The following is a 15,937-nucleotide window of genomic DNA, read 5'->3' on the forward strand; positions in this document are numbered from 1 at the left end:
AGACGTGGTGCTGTTGTGCATGTTCTGATTCCTAAGGGTCTTCGAGGGATTTCATCGAGGGACTTCATGGCTTTCAGTGCTACAGCGCTTTGATGATTTATGTTTATTATCATAGCCTGTCTCCACTGCTGAGGAATAAATGTTTAATTTTCTAATTTAGAGACACTAAAAATGACAATATGAGAGTCATTCATTTAAATATAAAGATTGCAGATCCTGGTAATACTGGTAGGAGGCACTCAGTTTGTAATAAGCCACTGCTTTTTAACAACTATCATTTCCAAACATTCCAATGTTTTGAATGTTCTGTACCCGTACCAAAGCATTAAGGCTTTAACTAGTTAGACCACCCCCATATCTGGGTGATTTTGACTGAAAATATAAAAAAAAGAAACCCAAATGAAATTGATTTTTAAACCCAAGGTATGGACATTTATAAAGTCCCAGAAGAGAATTGCAGAGATAGGGCAGTTCCAAGGTTCATAAAATCAGTTTGTGAAAATCTGGCCCTGGCCAGTGTGGCTAAGTGGTTAGAATGTCTGGGCACACAAAAGGGTCATGGGTTTGCTCCTGGCCCCTAGTCAGGGCGAGGGAGGCAACCAATAAATGTGTCTCTCACATCAATGTTTCTCTCCCTCTCTCGCTCTCTGTCTCTGCCCCTCCCTACCTCCCTTCTGCTCTCTCTGAAAAGCAATGGAAGAAATATCCTTAGGTGAGAGTTAACAAAACAAACGAACAAAAAGAAAAAAAATCTATAAACACAACAGAAGTTGTGTTCTGTGAGACATCTGTTTGTGAGACACTGGGTTGATATTGGATATTTGGTCAGCTTCCATAGCAGTAGTTAAATTGGATTTAGGTGTTAATAGGTTTTATGTGAAGATGCATTTATAAGAAGAATTTTAAACGGTTTTATTTTGGCATGTTTTGCTGCTTTTTGAAAAAGAGCATTAAAATGTTGCAGAATTCATTTGTTCCCTTCTCTGAATTAGATAGGGTGTGGTGGCTGTGGTGGTCGGAAGACTGACTTGTTTGCTGAAACTAGATCTGGTGAAAAGATCTAGATTCTAGATCCATTGTTTTCATTACTTAGCCTTTGGAGCAAACAAAAGTTAATTCTGTTGGCCACGGTGAGTTCCAGATAAGATGTCCAGCCTTTCTATTACTTTGTTTTCCCACAGAACATGGGGACAAGAACAATCCAAGTCACATGGTTACTTAAACCACCCCAAGGGCAACATAGTGGTTAATAGTTTCCAACAGTGAGGGTGCAGGGGTTCACCCCAAGATGTGCCTCTGTGGTCTGCAAATTGTTTTGAGCTAAAGGCAACTTTAGCCTTGGGCTCAAGAGAAACTCCTGTCCCTCTCTTTAACTACCTAGAAGAACTTGAACAGGGGCCTTGCCCATAATAAGTTTATCAGCAAAAACTTTTTGACCCACTTATCTGGCAGGGAAAACTACTAAACATCTGCTCTTCTTGTCCCGCTGCAATGACCCTTTGACCCCAGGTGCATTACCTCAGCCCTAGCTCAGGATGTCTTGCATACCTCCATCTCCCTCCCCCCTAAACCTCTCGTGCATGTGGGGTCTCCGACTCTCTCATGTGTGTGGGGTTCCCTTACAGAAGTATGTATGAAATTTGGTTATTTTCTCTTGGTAATCTGTCTCATGTCTTTTTTATTATTAGACCAACCAAAAGAACCTTGAAGGTAGAGGAAAGTTTGTTCCTCCCCCATAGGGTATGTGGCCTCACTTCAGTCACTAACCACTTAGAAAAGTTTCAAGTTAGGAAGTTGTTTCATATGCCCAACCTGAATCCTCTATGGCTCACTTAGCAAATGTATTGAATGTTCATTCCATGTATAAGGCCGGGCCTTTCAAAGATGAACAAAACCAGAAACATGTTCCTTGCTTTAACAAGTGCTCTATCTAGTTGGTGTCTATACAAGTCCAGATATTAAATGATCATAGAATAGCTATATGATGTAGGACAACTTCACAAGAAGAGTCACCAGACAATATTAAGACTATAAGAGACACACCCTGAATTTCTGCTTAAAAACTTATTTCCATTGTCCTCACTAGAAATAAAGAACATGTTATAAACAATCGTATAAGAACTTTTCACATAATTTAGTTGGCAGGAGCCCCACTTAATCTATAGTTTTCTTTTGGATCATTTTCATATGAAAATTTCCATGAATTGCAAATAAGTAATTATATATGAAAACTATGTATGCACATATATTGCAATCAATGCTAAGCTGTTGTTCATGCCAAAAGAGCTTTTTATATACGTAGTGTGGGTGGAGAAGCAAAAATGAATCTATTCCTTGTTTATATGGAAAAATGCATGGAATTTTTTAAGCCATTGGAAAATCAGGTCGTTTTTTAAAAAAAGATTTTTAGGTACATGGGTAGCATGAAAATACTCATGATTTTAAAAGCTTAATATGTTTCCACAAATACTTTAGGGGGGAAAATGCCCTTGGAGTTTTATGGACCCACCTCTTCTGCTCTCTCCCCCGTTTTCACTTGGGCTCTCTCTTTCCTTTGGCCTTGCAGCCCATGCATTGCTCAATTTGGATGATGCTTCCAGGAGTTTCTCCCTAGTGCAGGACTTTCTGGAAGGGAACTTTGTTTTATTGGTTTGAAGTTTGGGCCCAGACTGCTCCAACTCCATCGGGCCTTTCCACCATGGCACACTCCCCAGCAGACTGGAGTCTTGGAACCGCCAGACTCACCCATGAAGGGCTGCTCTGATTAGTGGGACCCCTCATGCTGTCCACTCACATAGAGAGGATCTCTTTCTCTTTCCCTCTTCCCTCGTCTGCCTTTGGTGGGCTCGGCCTTCCAAACCTAGCCGATAGGGCTAAAAGGCAAAATTTAGGAGTTATTTTTATTCCTGGCAATCTTTCTCATATGAATGGCACAAAAGTATTATTAGCTGAGGAGCTTTGCAGATCTCTGGACCATGACTTTATGAGATCTGATCACTCAGAGTTGGAAGCACAGATGGTAATTTATGAGAGTCACAGTGGGGAAATGGAGGAATTATGTTCTCTCTGGATCCAAACTAGGTAGGTGGCTTCTACTTCATTTTGCGATTGCATGAAAATGATAGTTGCTCTCATTGGTATAGCTACAGCTATAAATGGTATGGAAACACAATTTAATGAACTTCTTGTTGAGGTAGAGAGAGAAAAAGGTGATGGGTGGTGCCACCAAAACACAATGGAGTCCCTCATTTTTTCATAGCGTTTCATTAAAGAAGTTAAACCCTGGTGCCTGTTACATAGCTCTCTGCCTGTGACAGTGCTCCCTGGCATGAAGGGTGGTGGCCTTCAAATGGCTGACCTAGTAGTTTGCACAGATGTAGACATCATCTTCTGTCAAAAGAGAGATCATCAAACAAAGGAGATAAACCTCTTGTTAACACTAGAAGCACACATTTGAACACACAGAAATTGCAGAGGGAAGAGAAAAAACAATGGAATCCACATTTACTGAGAAGTATTCTATGGGCCAGGAACTCTGCTGGGCACACCACATATTATCTCATTAAATCATTAAATTCTAAAAGGTAGATACTATTTTTAACATTTTATAGATATTAAAAGATCAGAGAGGTTAAATAACTTAACCAAGGCCACACAGCTCAGAGGTAGAAGAGCTGTGTTTCAGGCCTAAGTTTTTCTCCAAAACCCATATTCTTTGTGTCATGCCATGTTGATGTGGCTGATGAAGAGGTGAATATTACAGCTCAATAATTATTGGGACTGTAAGTGGGAATTAGCCCTGTGACATTTAACCAGCTCAGTGTTCATGGTCTTTTCTGCAATGTGGTGAAAATGCAACGGGAAACACCACAAAATCAACTCATAGGGATCCTTTGTCAATCAAGGTTTTTCAGCTCTTGGACATGAGAAAGGTATACCTCTCAAAAAAAAATGTTGTGATTGGGGATCAGGTTCCTCTAAGCATTTTTGAGGTTCTCATTGGGGGTGACTACGAATCTGTTCCTATACCTCTCACCCTCAATGATGTTCAGTACACTGGCACCCGGTGGCAAGAGATGCACAGAGGTCCAAGAAAAACATACAACTTAGAAAAGGATTATCAATAACAAGAGCTGAGAAAGACTTTGTATTTCATGCTCAATAAATAAAAAAAGATTTTTGTATTTATGTTAGATAACATATTGCTTCTCCCTACTCTCAAAGAATGAGGCCAATGCAGCACGCAAGCACATGGTTGCCTGGCAAAGGTAGAAGAATTAGGATTGAGAACCTGCCAGAAGGGAAGGTCAGTGGAGCCAGAGGCCATGCAGAGCAGAGGAGGTCCAAGCAGGGCAGCAGAAGGGACAGAACTTGACTCTCTTACTGCAAGGAGGACCGGAATACTCTTTTGTTGCTGGAAAGTATTACTGTTATTTTCCTTTTAATATTTTAACATTTTCCTTTCATTGCAATTAGACACAAATGAAATTTTCTTTCTAGTTTTGACAGTAGGATGTAGGCACTACTCTTTGCCTATTAGACTGGTACATAACTTAAAGATTGCTCATAGTGAGTGTTGGTAAGGCCAGGAGATATGGGCACTCTCATATACTATTAGTAAAAGTAAATTAATCTAGCCTTTGGAAGGTAATTTGGGAGTATTGTGAGAAGAGTATGGTGCAAGTCAGTGGTTCTCAAACTTTAGTATGCACTAGAATCACCTAGAGGCTCATTGAAACACAAATTTCTGGGTTCCACCCCCAGAGTTTACGATTCAGTGGTTTGGGGTGGAGTCTGAGAATTTGCTTTTTTAACAGGTTCCCAGATGATTCTGATGCTGCTCGTCCAGAGAGTACACTTTGAGAGTCACTGGTAAAAGCAGTTATGAGCTTGGTTCTGATGCTTATCAGCTGTGTGAGTTATGCAAGTTACTTAACCACTCTGTCTCAGGTTTTTTTCGTTTATTAAAAATGGGGACAATAATAGTGGCCACCTCTTACTTTTTGCTGTGAGAATTAAGTGAGTTAATATATGTGAAGTGCATACAGGAAGTGTTTGTTGAATGTTAACACAATAAATGTTATAATTTAAAATGCTCATTCCTTTGGATAATTCCATGTCTAAATATATATTTTAAGAAAAATATTTACATTACAACTTAAGTGAAACAAGTTTGTTGAAAAACACAACTTAACCAAACTGACTCAAGAAGAAACAGAAAATCTCCATAGCTCTATATCCTTTAAAGTAATCAAATTTATAATTCAAATGTATTTCATAAAGAAAACTTCAAGCCCAGAAGGCCTCACTGGTGTCTTCTACTACACACTTAAGGAAGAAATAATACAGTGTGTCCTCACTTAACGCCGTCCATAGGTTCTTGGAAATGGCAACATTAAGCAAAACGAGGTATAACTGAAACCAATTTTGCCATGGGCTAATTGATATCAACAAGAGTTAAGTTCCTATGGCATATTTCTGGTCACAAAAACATCTCCAAACTTCTAAAGACCCAAAACACTTCTAATATTAAACACTGAAATTAATGTGAGCTAAACATACATTTAAGACAGACTAATTAAAACACGTGAGATGATAATTTCCCAGCCTGCTTATTCCAGTTCAGGGTTGTGGGTGGCTGGAGCCGATCCTGGCAGCTCAGGGCGCCAGGTAGAAACCACTCTGGACAGGATGCCATTCCTTTGCAGGGCGCACTCGCTCACACCCACACTCAGACTGCAACAGTGTAGACGTGCCAGTTCACCTAACATGCACATTTTTGGCATGTGGGAGGAAATTGGAGGACCCCGAGAACATCCACATGGACATGGGGAGAACGTGAGAACTCCACACAGTGAGCCTGACTGGGAATAGATTTGTTTTTCTCATCAACATTATAACAAAATGACATTGAATGAAACAATATTATTCAAGGACATGCTGTGCAAATATTGCACAAACTCTTTCAGATAACAGAGGAAGAGAAAACATTTCCCAAGTCATTTTATGAGTCCTGCATAACTCTGATACCAAACCTGACAAGGACATCACAAGAAAATTATAGAATAAATATACTTCACAAGTATGGATGCAAAAATCCTTAACAAAATATTAGCAAATGAAATGCAGCAAATCAGAAAAATGGTAATACATTATGATCAAAACCTATTAGTTTTCTATGGTTACTATAACAAATTGTATCACAAACTTGGTGGCTTAAAACAGAAATTTATTCTCTCTCAGTTCATATATTACTTAAAGAGTATAAAATGGTACATATATTAGAAAACTCTTTGGCAGTTTCTTTTCAAGATGTGCACCCCTCCTATGACCTAACAATTCCACTTCCAAGTAAGCCCAAGGAAATTAAAACATGACCACAACAAAACTGATACAAAAATGTTTATAGTAGCTTTATTTATAATAACCCCAAACAGGAAACCCAAATGTCCATCAACAAACAAATGACTAATCAAATTGTGTTATATTTATACAATGGAATATTATTCAGCAACAAAGAGAAACAAATTACTGATATACCCAACATGAATGACTCTTAAAAACATGTTGCACCAAAGAACCCAGACACAAAAGAGGACAAGCTGTATGATTCCATTTATATAAAATTCTAAAAAGACAAAACTAATATATGGTGACAGAAATCAGAACAGTGGCTGCCTCTGAAAGTGGGGGGGAGGGGGTATTGACCAGGAAGGAGAATGAGAGCTTTCTGGAGTGATGGAAATGTTCTGTTTCTTGATTGGGGTTTTATTTACATGGTATACAGTTCTCAAAACTCTTTGAACTGTACACTTAAGATCTCTGCATTTCACTGCTTATGAATATGTCAATAAAGAAAATAGGAACTTAATCATAGAGTTACAGCTCAGGCATGGCACCTGCACCTAAATTCAATCAAATCTTACACATCTTGTTTACAATTTGAGGTCTATCTACAGGCTTCAATTAATTTAGGTTAATCTTACTACCAAAAGGGAAACCTTGCTACAGGATAGCATTCGTTTGAAGGACCCAGATCTTTCAAAGGTGGGTTCCCAGGACCAAGCAATGCATGCAAGAGAAATGAATGCAGGGGACGAAATCAGAGAAAGGCAAAAGTTTGAAATCTTCAGTTTGTCTTCTTAATCCCCAGTCTCCCTTCTGACATGCTCTCTGTGCTGCCTTCCCTGACACTACGAGAGATCTAAGAGCAGTTTCATCCCTCAAAAATTCCACCTTCTCCCCGGCCAGGCATGGCTCAGCGGTTGAGCATCCACCTAGGATCCAGGAGATCGCGGTTTGATTCCTGGTCAGGACATGTGCCTGGGTTTCGGGCTCCATCCCGTTGGGGGCATGCAGGAGGCAGCTGATCAATGACTCTCTCATTATTGAAGTTTCTCTCTCTCTCTCCCTCCCCCTTCCTCTTTCTGAAATCAATAAAGATATGTATTTTTTTTAAATTCCACCTTCCACAAACTCCTAGAACACAGTTCAGCCAAGTTCTCTGCCACTTTGTCACAAAAGGATCATCTTTCCTCCAGTTTCCAATTAACTCTTCCTCATTCCCATCTGAGATCTCTTTAATATCCATTTCTACCAGCATTCATGATTATTTATGTGTTCTCTTAGAAGATGGAAGCTTTCTTCCCAGCTCTCCTCTTTTCTTCCTGAGCCCTCACTAAAATTGCCTTTAACATTTCATATTTCTAGCATTCACATCAAAACTCTCCCAGCCTCTACCCCATTACTTAGTTGCAAAGCCCCTTCTACATTTTTAGGTACTTGTTACAGTAGCACCTCCCATCTTGGTACCAAAATTTGTATTAGTCAGCTCAGGTTGCTATTAACAAAATGCCATAGGCTGGGTGGCACAAACAACAGAAATTTATTTTCTCATAGTTCTGGAGGCTGGGAAGTCCAAGATCAAATTCTGGCAGGGTTTGGTTTCTGGTGACAGCTGTCCTCCTGCTTGCAGATGTCTGGCCACCTTCTTGCTGTGTCCTCACAAGGTGGCGAGAGTCGGGGGAGATAGGTAGGAGAGAGAGGAAAGAGGAGAGGGAGGGGAGAGAAAGCAGGGAGAGGAGAGAGCTCTCCAGTCTCTCTTCTAACAAGGATACTAATCTTATTGGATCAAGGCCCTAGTCTTATGAAATCATTTAACCTTATGTCCATAAAGGCCCCATCTCCAAATATAGCCACACTGGGGATAAAGGCTTCAAAAGAATGGGGGGAGGGTATTCAGTCCATAATAGCGTCTGTGTGTGAAAAAATTCAGCAATTTCACAAAAAGTCTAAAAAAGCAGAAGGAATGTGCTAAATGCATTTTAATGCTTTGTCAATATTTTAATTTCTTCTCCCTATATTCTCATTTAGATCAAATGAACAAAATGTTCCTATTAGATTTGTGCGCTACTTGTCAAGCTGGCTTTCGACTGCCTGCTAGATAAAATGACGCTTTGCAAGGCCCTAAAATGCCCACCTCTAGGCAGGCAGAAGAAAGATGGCTTCTAAAGGTTGTCAGGTATGGCTAAGTTGGCTTAATTTTTTTATTTAAACGCAATTTAGATTGTTCTTTTGGGGTGATAAATTATGTTGGCTTTGCAGCCAAAAATATAAGAAATGAACCTATTTTAAGAAGTGATGCCTATTTCTAGCATTTTCATTACTCATGGAAATTACATTCATTCATCCCTGTCCGAATACAAATACAGCATATTGAATGATCTGGAAATTCTATGCCAGTGTACGAAAGTCAGATATGCTAGCGACTCGCCATATCACCTGCTATGTTGGGCATAATGCCAGCTGCTGGGAAGGCAGGAGGAATAAATCCCAGGCGCTGTCTGGTCCTCTCAGGTTACCCTCCCTGGAGTGGTAAGGGGTTTCATTCACTTTCTCCTACCCAGGTGCCTGGTTAGAAAGGCAGCTATGGTCAAAAAACAGTTTTCCAAGAGAAGCTCTGCCCTGTAGACCGCACAGTATTGAAAAAACAATCTGTGCCAAGCAGCGAAGCAGTCAGATATGTGGAATATCTATTTTAAATAGAAATGGAAATTTTGTGTGTGTCACTTAAACATCCTTCAGCTTACTCCATGATGCCTTTGACCCTTGGAATAACCACAGAGGATTCACCAAGTAAACCTTAAGGGGAACCAGGTACAGCAGAATGCTCTTATAAAAGGAGAAACTCCCAGTGCCACTCCACCCACAACATGCTGCCTATTTGTTTTTTTCTAGAACACCATTCTAATTTTCATTTTCAAAAATAGGATGTTTCCCCTAGAGATCTTTTAAATAAAACTATAATTTTAAGCCTTGCCTCTGTGGTTTTGTGACATCATAAACACCCTGCATAAAATAACATGTGGCAACTCACTGGAAGACTTTGCATCTCTGCAGGACAAGTGTGATCTGAAAAGCTTCTAGGCACACAGATCAAATTTTAACACTAAAACTTCTAACAAGAGTTTTTTACACAAAGAATCCACACAGAAACAAAGTCAATTAAATTTTTATTACAACCAAGAATATAAAATAAATGCAATGTAATTTAGTTTTAACAGTCATTTTGAGGAGGAGGCCAGGGCAACTCAAAAGCAGGGACCACTTGGTTCCAAAGCGGCAGCTTGTCCTGCACCCCCAGAGCAGGCCTCGCTGGGGTGCAGCCGGCTCTGAGCGCACACCTCACAGCGGAGTGTGGAGATCATATGGTCATCTCTATAATCGTAAAGAGGGATGCGTGCAAGGAAACGACTGAAGTGAGACAAGGACAGGCACACTTCACAAACAGGAATCATGGGAAATACAAACTAGGCAGTTTAAGAAAGGATGTACTACATAACATATATAAAAAGTATCTTAAATTGTTGTTAAAAAGGACATCTTCAGTCCAGATTTTGTGTAATACCTTTAGTGTCTACACAGACAAATCTTTAAAAAAATTAAATAGTATTAATTTACTAAATATTTAGGAGATAACAGTGCATTAAGGATTTTTTTCCCCATATAATACATACATATCACTCCTTTGCAGTGATAGCATAGAAGAGTAAGTATGGCCTTAGGTACAACACTTTTTTTTTAAATCCTAAAACAATGAACTTTGCTTTATGGTATTTGTGACTATTCTTTAAGATTATGGGGACCTAAACTACTATGTTTTATATAAAATGTTGCTTATAGTTGAATCCTTCAAGCCTCCTTTACTCTAACTGCCATTTCACTGCCTTCCTCCATCCCCTGCAAAGATATCACCATAGATAAGAGTTTGGGGTTTGCAATTCGCAAAGATTTCTTCCTTCATTGTATAGTTTCTGCTACATAAATTTATTCAAGGCAGATTAAGTTGCAAGTCTTATTGTCCAACTATTTTTTCTTTCTTTAGCAGAGAAAACAGCATTGTTTTAGAGGCATACAACTAACAGTTGCTTCACCAGGAATGAGGCAGTGAACACATATGTAAATGTCGTCCCTTTCCATTCTTAAATGTAAATTATGTTTATAAGAGCAAAAGAGTAGTGCAGAAGGCCAAAATCCTAAATACTAAAGTTTTAAAATCACACAGATATAAAAATAGACACATCCTTGGTTTTTGCATGTTGCTGCATGATCCGCTTCATCACAAGGATTATTTCAGCCTCGTAGTATCAGCCCTGCTGCCAGGCTACCTTACCCTTGAGCTCTGCTGTCCTGAAACTCTAAAACCCCTTTTTCCAAACACACACCTTGCCAGAAAGCTATCTCAAAACTGATTTGTAGTATGGAGAGCAGAACACCTTCATTTCAATTCCTTCTTTCCTGCGACCTCCCCTGATTTGGATGTTCCTACGTGCTCAGGGATGTCTCCACTGTGTTCTCAGGGAACTTGACAGTAATAAATTTTCAAAGAGGAATGTGGTTGTTTGGGGACTACAAAGGTAAATTTGAACCTCAAAAAGCTTCACAGTTCTCCTTTGAGGTCCCACAGTTTTAGGGCCCATAAATGTGTTAAGGGCTTTGTTCCCCTTTAAAGGAAAAAGGAAATTACAAACCAAAATTATTTCAAAGGGTAATGGGCACCAGTGGGCATCACCAACTCTGAGGCAGCAACACAGAAGGGCCAGTGCCAGGGCAGTGACCAGAAACCCAGTCATGTGTGCAATGCAGATATCTGGCTAAATATGGAGAACATCATACTGGGAACTGATGAAATCCCCTTACATTGTCTCCACTGGTCTGCCAGTAAAATTCACTACACATCAGGGACACTGGGTAGTCCTGTGATGATGTAAGCACATATTACAAGAACTGTGTATCAAAGTTGCTTATAAAGTATTAAGGGGCATGGCAATTTGGTTCATGTACATATTTGGGTATGTCTTTGATTAAGTGTAATCAAAGGGCAGGACAGAGCTCCTATTTTCATTCTACTTTCCTACAAGCTACTTAATAGACTGTGTTCTGCCTACCAGGGGCCACCCAATTGTCGAAAGGCTGCTGTGAACATTTTAAATATACATTAATGCCTGTTGGGGTATTACTGAATTGCTGGCTTTCTTGAAGGTAGCTAGACATAGAAACCTCTCCATAACACTGTTTATTGTGGAGCAGAATTTGGAATAGTAACTCTATCCAAGTGGGTTTAGAAGTAAACAAAAGGACCTTCATATTCTAAGATGGTTTCACTTATAAGCCAACCATCCCAGGAGAGCTGCCTTTCACAGAATAGAGAGCGTATCAGCTCCTTAAGTGCCAGGAAGTATGTCTTGCCCTTGGTATCTTCCATCCAGCATAGCACTGGGTACATGGCAAGGGTGCAGTAAGCATCTATCTGCTGACCAATAACTCTGGACAGTGAGGCTTCAGGGCACAGGACAGAACTTTATACATGTAGCTACATTATGCAGAGGGCTATTAATTTTTCATTTTAAAAAATGGAAGGGGTACATGGAGACAATAAAAAATTCCTTCCAATGGAGCATGTCAACTGCTTCAGTGTTGGTGAGTGTCACTATATAGTCTTTATTATTAATAAGCATTATTATGCTGAAATTAGTAAGGTCCTTGCTGGCTACAGGATCACATCAATAGTGCAAAATGTATACTGGCTTCTGTCTAAAATCTTATTTTACTTGTGTATGGACCCAGAGTATCATAACCAGGTAGATAAGTTCATAAAGAATAGTAAAAAAAATTCTTATAACTTGCATATACAACAATCAGCTATTCTCCTAGCTAAGAAAATGTTTAAAACAAGGCTGGTGCTGCTAGTAGCATTCAGAGAACACAAATGTCTTGTCCCTTACATTACAACGAGTGCTCTAAGTCTACACTTCTTTGTGACTCTGGGGAGTGAGGGGTTCTTTATACTGGCTGAGAAAGAACTCGGCCTCTAATTCATAGATCATGGAAATGCAAATATGCACTTTATCTAGTACAGTTGTATACTATCTGCCCATAGTTTTTAGGCACAATTATTAGTTTTCCCCTAGGGGCAAAAGAAAGTATTCAGTGCAATGAAAAGATTCTTGATAGAATTAAGTTTCAGTAACAACAACAAAATTATGCATACATAATACATACTTTAAACATGAATAAACCTAAATTTTTAACATGCCTTAAAAATAGTCACTCTATATCTAATGCAAATATGAATGAAGAACATTGCTCTTTATTTTAAAAGCAGATTAATGTGCAGGCTTCCACTGAGTACCCTTGATTATGTAAGAAAGTTACTCAGTATGGCCCACGTGTGAAGAAACCAACAGCTCTTTAGAGAAGCCAACTTTATGTACAAGACACACTAAAAGCTCTTCCTTCAAAGGGAAGTAATACATCCTTTGATCAACATTACTCCTTAAGGAAATCCTAGTGCAGTTAAAGTTCTCTTCAGCTTTCAGTGTGGGTCACCAGAGGACTGCATTTCATCAAAGCTCTTGAAACCCTTTTTAATGTAGACTTAGCTACATGAAGGTTAAATTTATAATTCTTAATTACTGACTACTATTCAGAATAAGATGATTCTGGGAACTAAGTTCCATGTAAATGATTATATAAAAACTACCACATACTTCAGTTCATAGCATAAAGCATAGTAACTGCTAAGATCTAGGCTGTTTTTGGTTGTAGGTTCCCTCTGTCCCACCACTTGTCTTTTCATTAGACCTTCCCTGAAACTAGATAAATAAAAACATAATAGTAAAGTACTTTGGGACAGTAACAATTTCTGTTTAAGACTTCCATGAGCAAAACAGTTATATTCTGTGAAAACAATGTAGTGCTTTAAAAGGTGCATTTTTACCTGTGTTGCTAAGGTAGTTGATGAAGTATAAAACTATACACCACTGGAGTCCTGATTCTAGAACATTAAAATCCTATTAAAAGAGCTTTGAAAAGATAAATCATAGTGATTGCTACAGCATGAGAAAGGTGCACCAGGAAATCCTTCAAAAAAAGCTGAAGGTTAGAGAAGGTAAGTGCTGGGATTAGATCAGATGCTTGACCAGAGAAGTCACGATGGAACACATGCAGGGAAAGGGTGCTGGGGAAACTTCACAAAAATCTTCTTTAGGTCAATGAAGAGACATCAGTCAGTCCTGCAAGATGCTCAGTATACAGTTTTCCTTCCACGTGGATGAGTTTTACACAACATCATAGTTTTTGCATTTCTGGTTCTCTTCAATGCGGACATCATATTGCTGGAGTCTGTGCTCTGGGCTGCGGCTGTCAGTACCGATGGGCCTGGTGAGATGGGTGGTACTGGGTGCTCTGCTGAGACGAGGAGGAGTAGCCTAGTGTGCTCTGGGACTGAGAGGATCCCTGAACACTGCTTTGGTAATTCAGGCGAGAACTGGAGTGCTAGAAGGAAACGGGAAAAGGGAGTTACTGATGAAAGAGATGTTCATCACAATGGGATGGAGAAGTGAGCCACTCTCATCAGAGGCTCCTGGTTCAGATCCAGCTAATTTAGTGTGTTAGTACATTTTGCTTATTTGAAAATCATAGCCTGCCACCACTGTAACCATGTCTGGCTGGAATTCTTTGGGAGATAAGCTACACTGGCGCACACACACACAAAAGGCAGTGGGGAAACGCTGTCCACTGCTCTTTGTACTGACTAATTCTGGTTAGTCATTCTTTGCATAAGAGAGATTTACGAACAAGAATAATCAATTTGGCGCAGTCAATCAATGGTATCTATGATGTATACAGACGTCTGTTAATTTTCTCATATAAAACAAAGCTGTAATTAAGAAATCATGTTTAGAGAAAAAGGATTCTCAGAGTAAAGCTAGAGGGCGGCAGCAGCAGCACCTACATGACAAAGCAAGGCAAGGTTGAACAGGGCATGGCAGCAATAAGTGGGTTTTATAAACACCAGGTCTTACTTAGAATAAAAAAATTTTCATACATGAAAATGCCCTCAAGAGGAGGCAGACACGAATGTGTTTCAATTCAGTGTACTTTATCACTTTAAATGAAACATCTATCTTCACAGTACTCAGGGAAAATATGAAAAAATACGTGAAAGAAAAATTTGTCTATAGAATAACAACACAGTGCCTAACCTAAACATGAGCATAGCTGAAACCAATGTCTGGCTATGCTTAGAAGGCCAGTTCTTCCTACGAGCAAAGTGGAAAAGAATGTACATAATAAAGCTATTACTTGTAGTTAAAATGTAAATGACTTTGAGGTGGCACTAGGGGTTTAAGAAAGGACAAATCAACAAGGTCCCCAACTTCACGTGCAAAGGCTGCCAAACTGGACTTGCAGGGCAGTAAGATAGGCTTGGTAAAAACAACTCGCTGGATCCTTCCAAAGTTACGTAATTCTGACTAGCTATGTTAATGTAAGAAGCTTTGCAAAATTCCACATTCTGACTATGTTTTATTTTGAAAGTTTATTATGAAAAAATGTTCTTTCCGCTCACAGGCCCTATAATTGTTCGGCTGGCGAAGACCACTTTTGCTTCAGCAAATTAGATACAGTACACTGAATTTCCCATACTAGAGAAAGAACAAGCACGTTGATGACGTGAGAGTTGCAAATAAGTGCAAAGTTCTTCCAAATAAATAGCTGCAATATCTACCCGTTTCATAGATATGCTGTTTTATTTTTAAGTAAATAGCACAGGATGGACAAAGAAAAGCATTTCAAAGAGCTCTTGGATTTGACAGGAGTAAAAACAGTAGTTAATGCCCTGACCAGGCTGGGTAGCTCAGGTTGGAGCATCGTCTTGATATGCTAAGGTTTCAGGTTTGATCCCCAGTTAGGGCACATACAAGAATCAACCAATGAATGCATAAATAAGTGGAACAAATCGATATTTCTCTCTCTCCCTTCCTTCCTCTCTAAAATCAATAAATAAATTTAATTTTTTTTTAAAAAAAACTAAGTAATCTGTCCATAATTGACTATAATCAGGTTAATATAATACAGTCAGAAACACAAAGATAAGCCAGTATATAGTAAAGGTTTATTGCTCATATAAAGGAAAAATCCAATGTTGGGGGGGGAATCTGAATTTATAATAAAATTCAAATAGGTTCATGACTTCTACTGTTTTTAGTGGATCATATGGAAACCTTGATCAGTTTAATTGGAACCAAATGGCAGTGCTGTTATACAGCCCTCTGCTAGCAGGGAATCTTCCAAGTTTTCAGAGAAGCAGTTATACGAAAGTACATGAGTTTGTTGAGATGTTCAAAATGTAAAGCCTATTTTTTTCCTTAGTTTCTTTATCTTTATTGTTGAAAATATTACAGATGTCCCCTTTTTATCCCCATTGAATTGATCCCCTCCACCTCGCATCCACCCACAGGCTTTCCCCATACCAAGGTCTGTGTCCATGGGTTATGCTTATAAACATTTAAGTTCTTTGATTAATCTCTCCCCACCCACTCCCCTCTCCCCACCTTCCCTCTGAGGTCCTTCAGTCTGTTCCATACTTCTATAT

General features: G+C 39.2%; 1 protein-coding gene across 5 annotated transcripts in view; it reads right to left on the bottom strand.

Moving 5' to 3' along the window:
- Nucleotides 1-9,495: 9,495 nt before the first annotated feature.
- Nucleotides 9,496-15,937, bottom strand: part of CDK19 (cyclin dependent kinase 19) — a 100,809-nt gene continuing 94,367 nt past the window's right edge. For all 5 annotated transcript variants that reach the window (XM_081141336.1, XM_081141337.1, XM_081141338.1 and 2 more), the window contains one exon: nucleotides 9,496-13,836. In XM_081141336.1, coding sequence (XP_080997462.1) covers nucleotides 13,705-13,836 — 132 coding nt within the window. In that variant the 3' untranslated portion in view covers nucleotides 9,496-13,704. The remainder of the gene's footprint in view (nucleotides 13,837-15,937) is intronic.

This window comes from Miniopterus schreibersii (genome assembly GCF_964146895.1).
Source record: "Miniopterus schreibersii genome assembly, chromosome: 6".
NCBI classification, from domain to species: domain Eukaryota; kingdom Metazoa; phylum Chordata; class Mammalia; order Chiroptera; family Miniopteridae; genus Miniopterus; species Miniopterus schreibersii.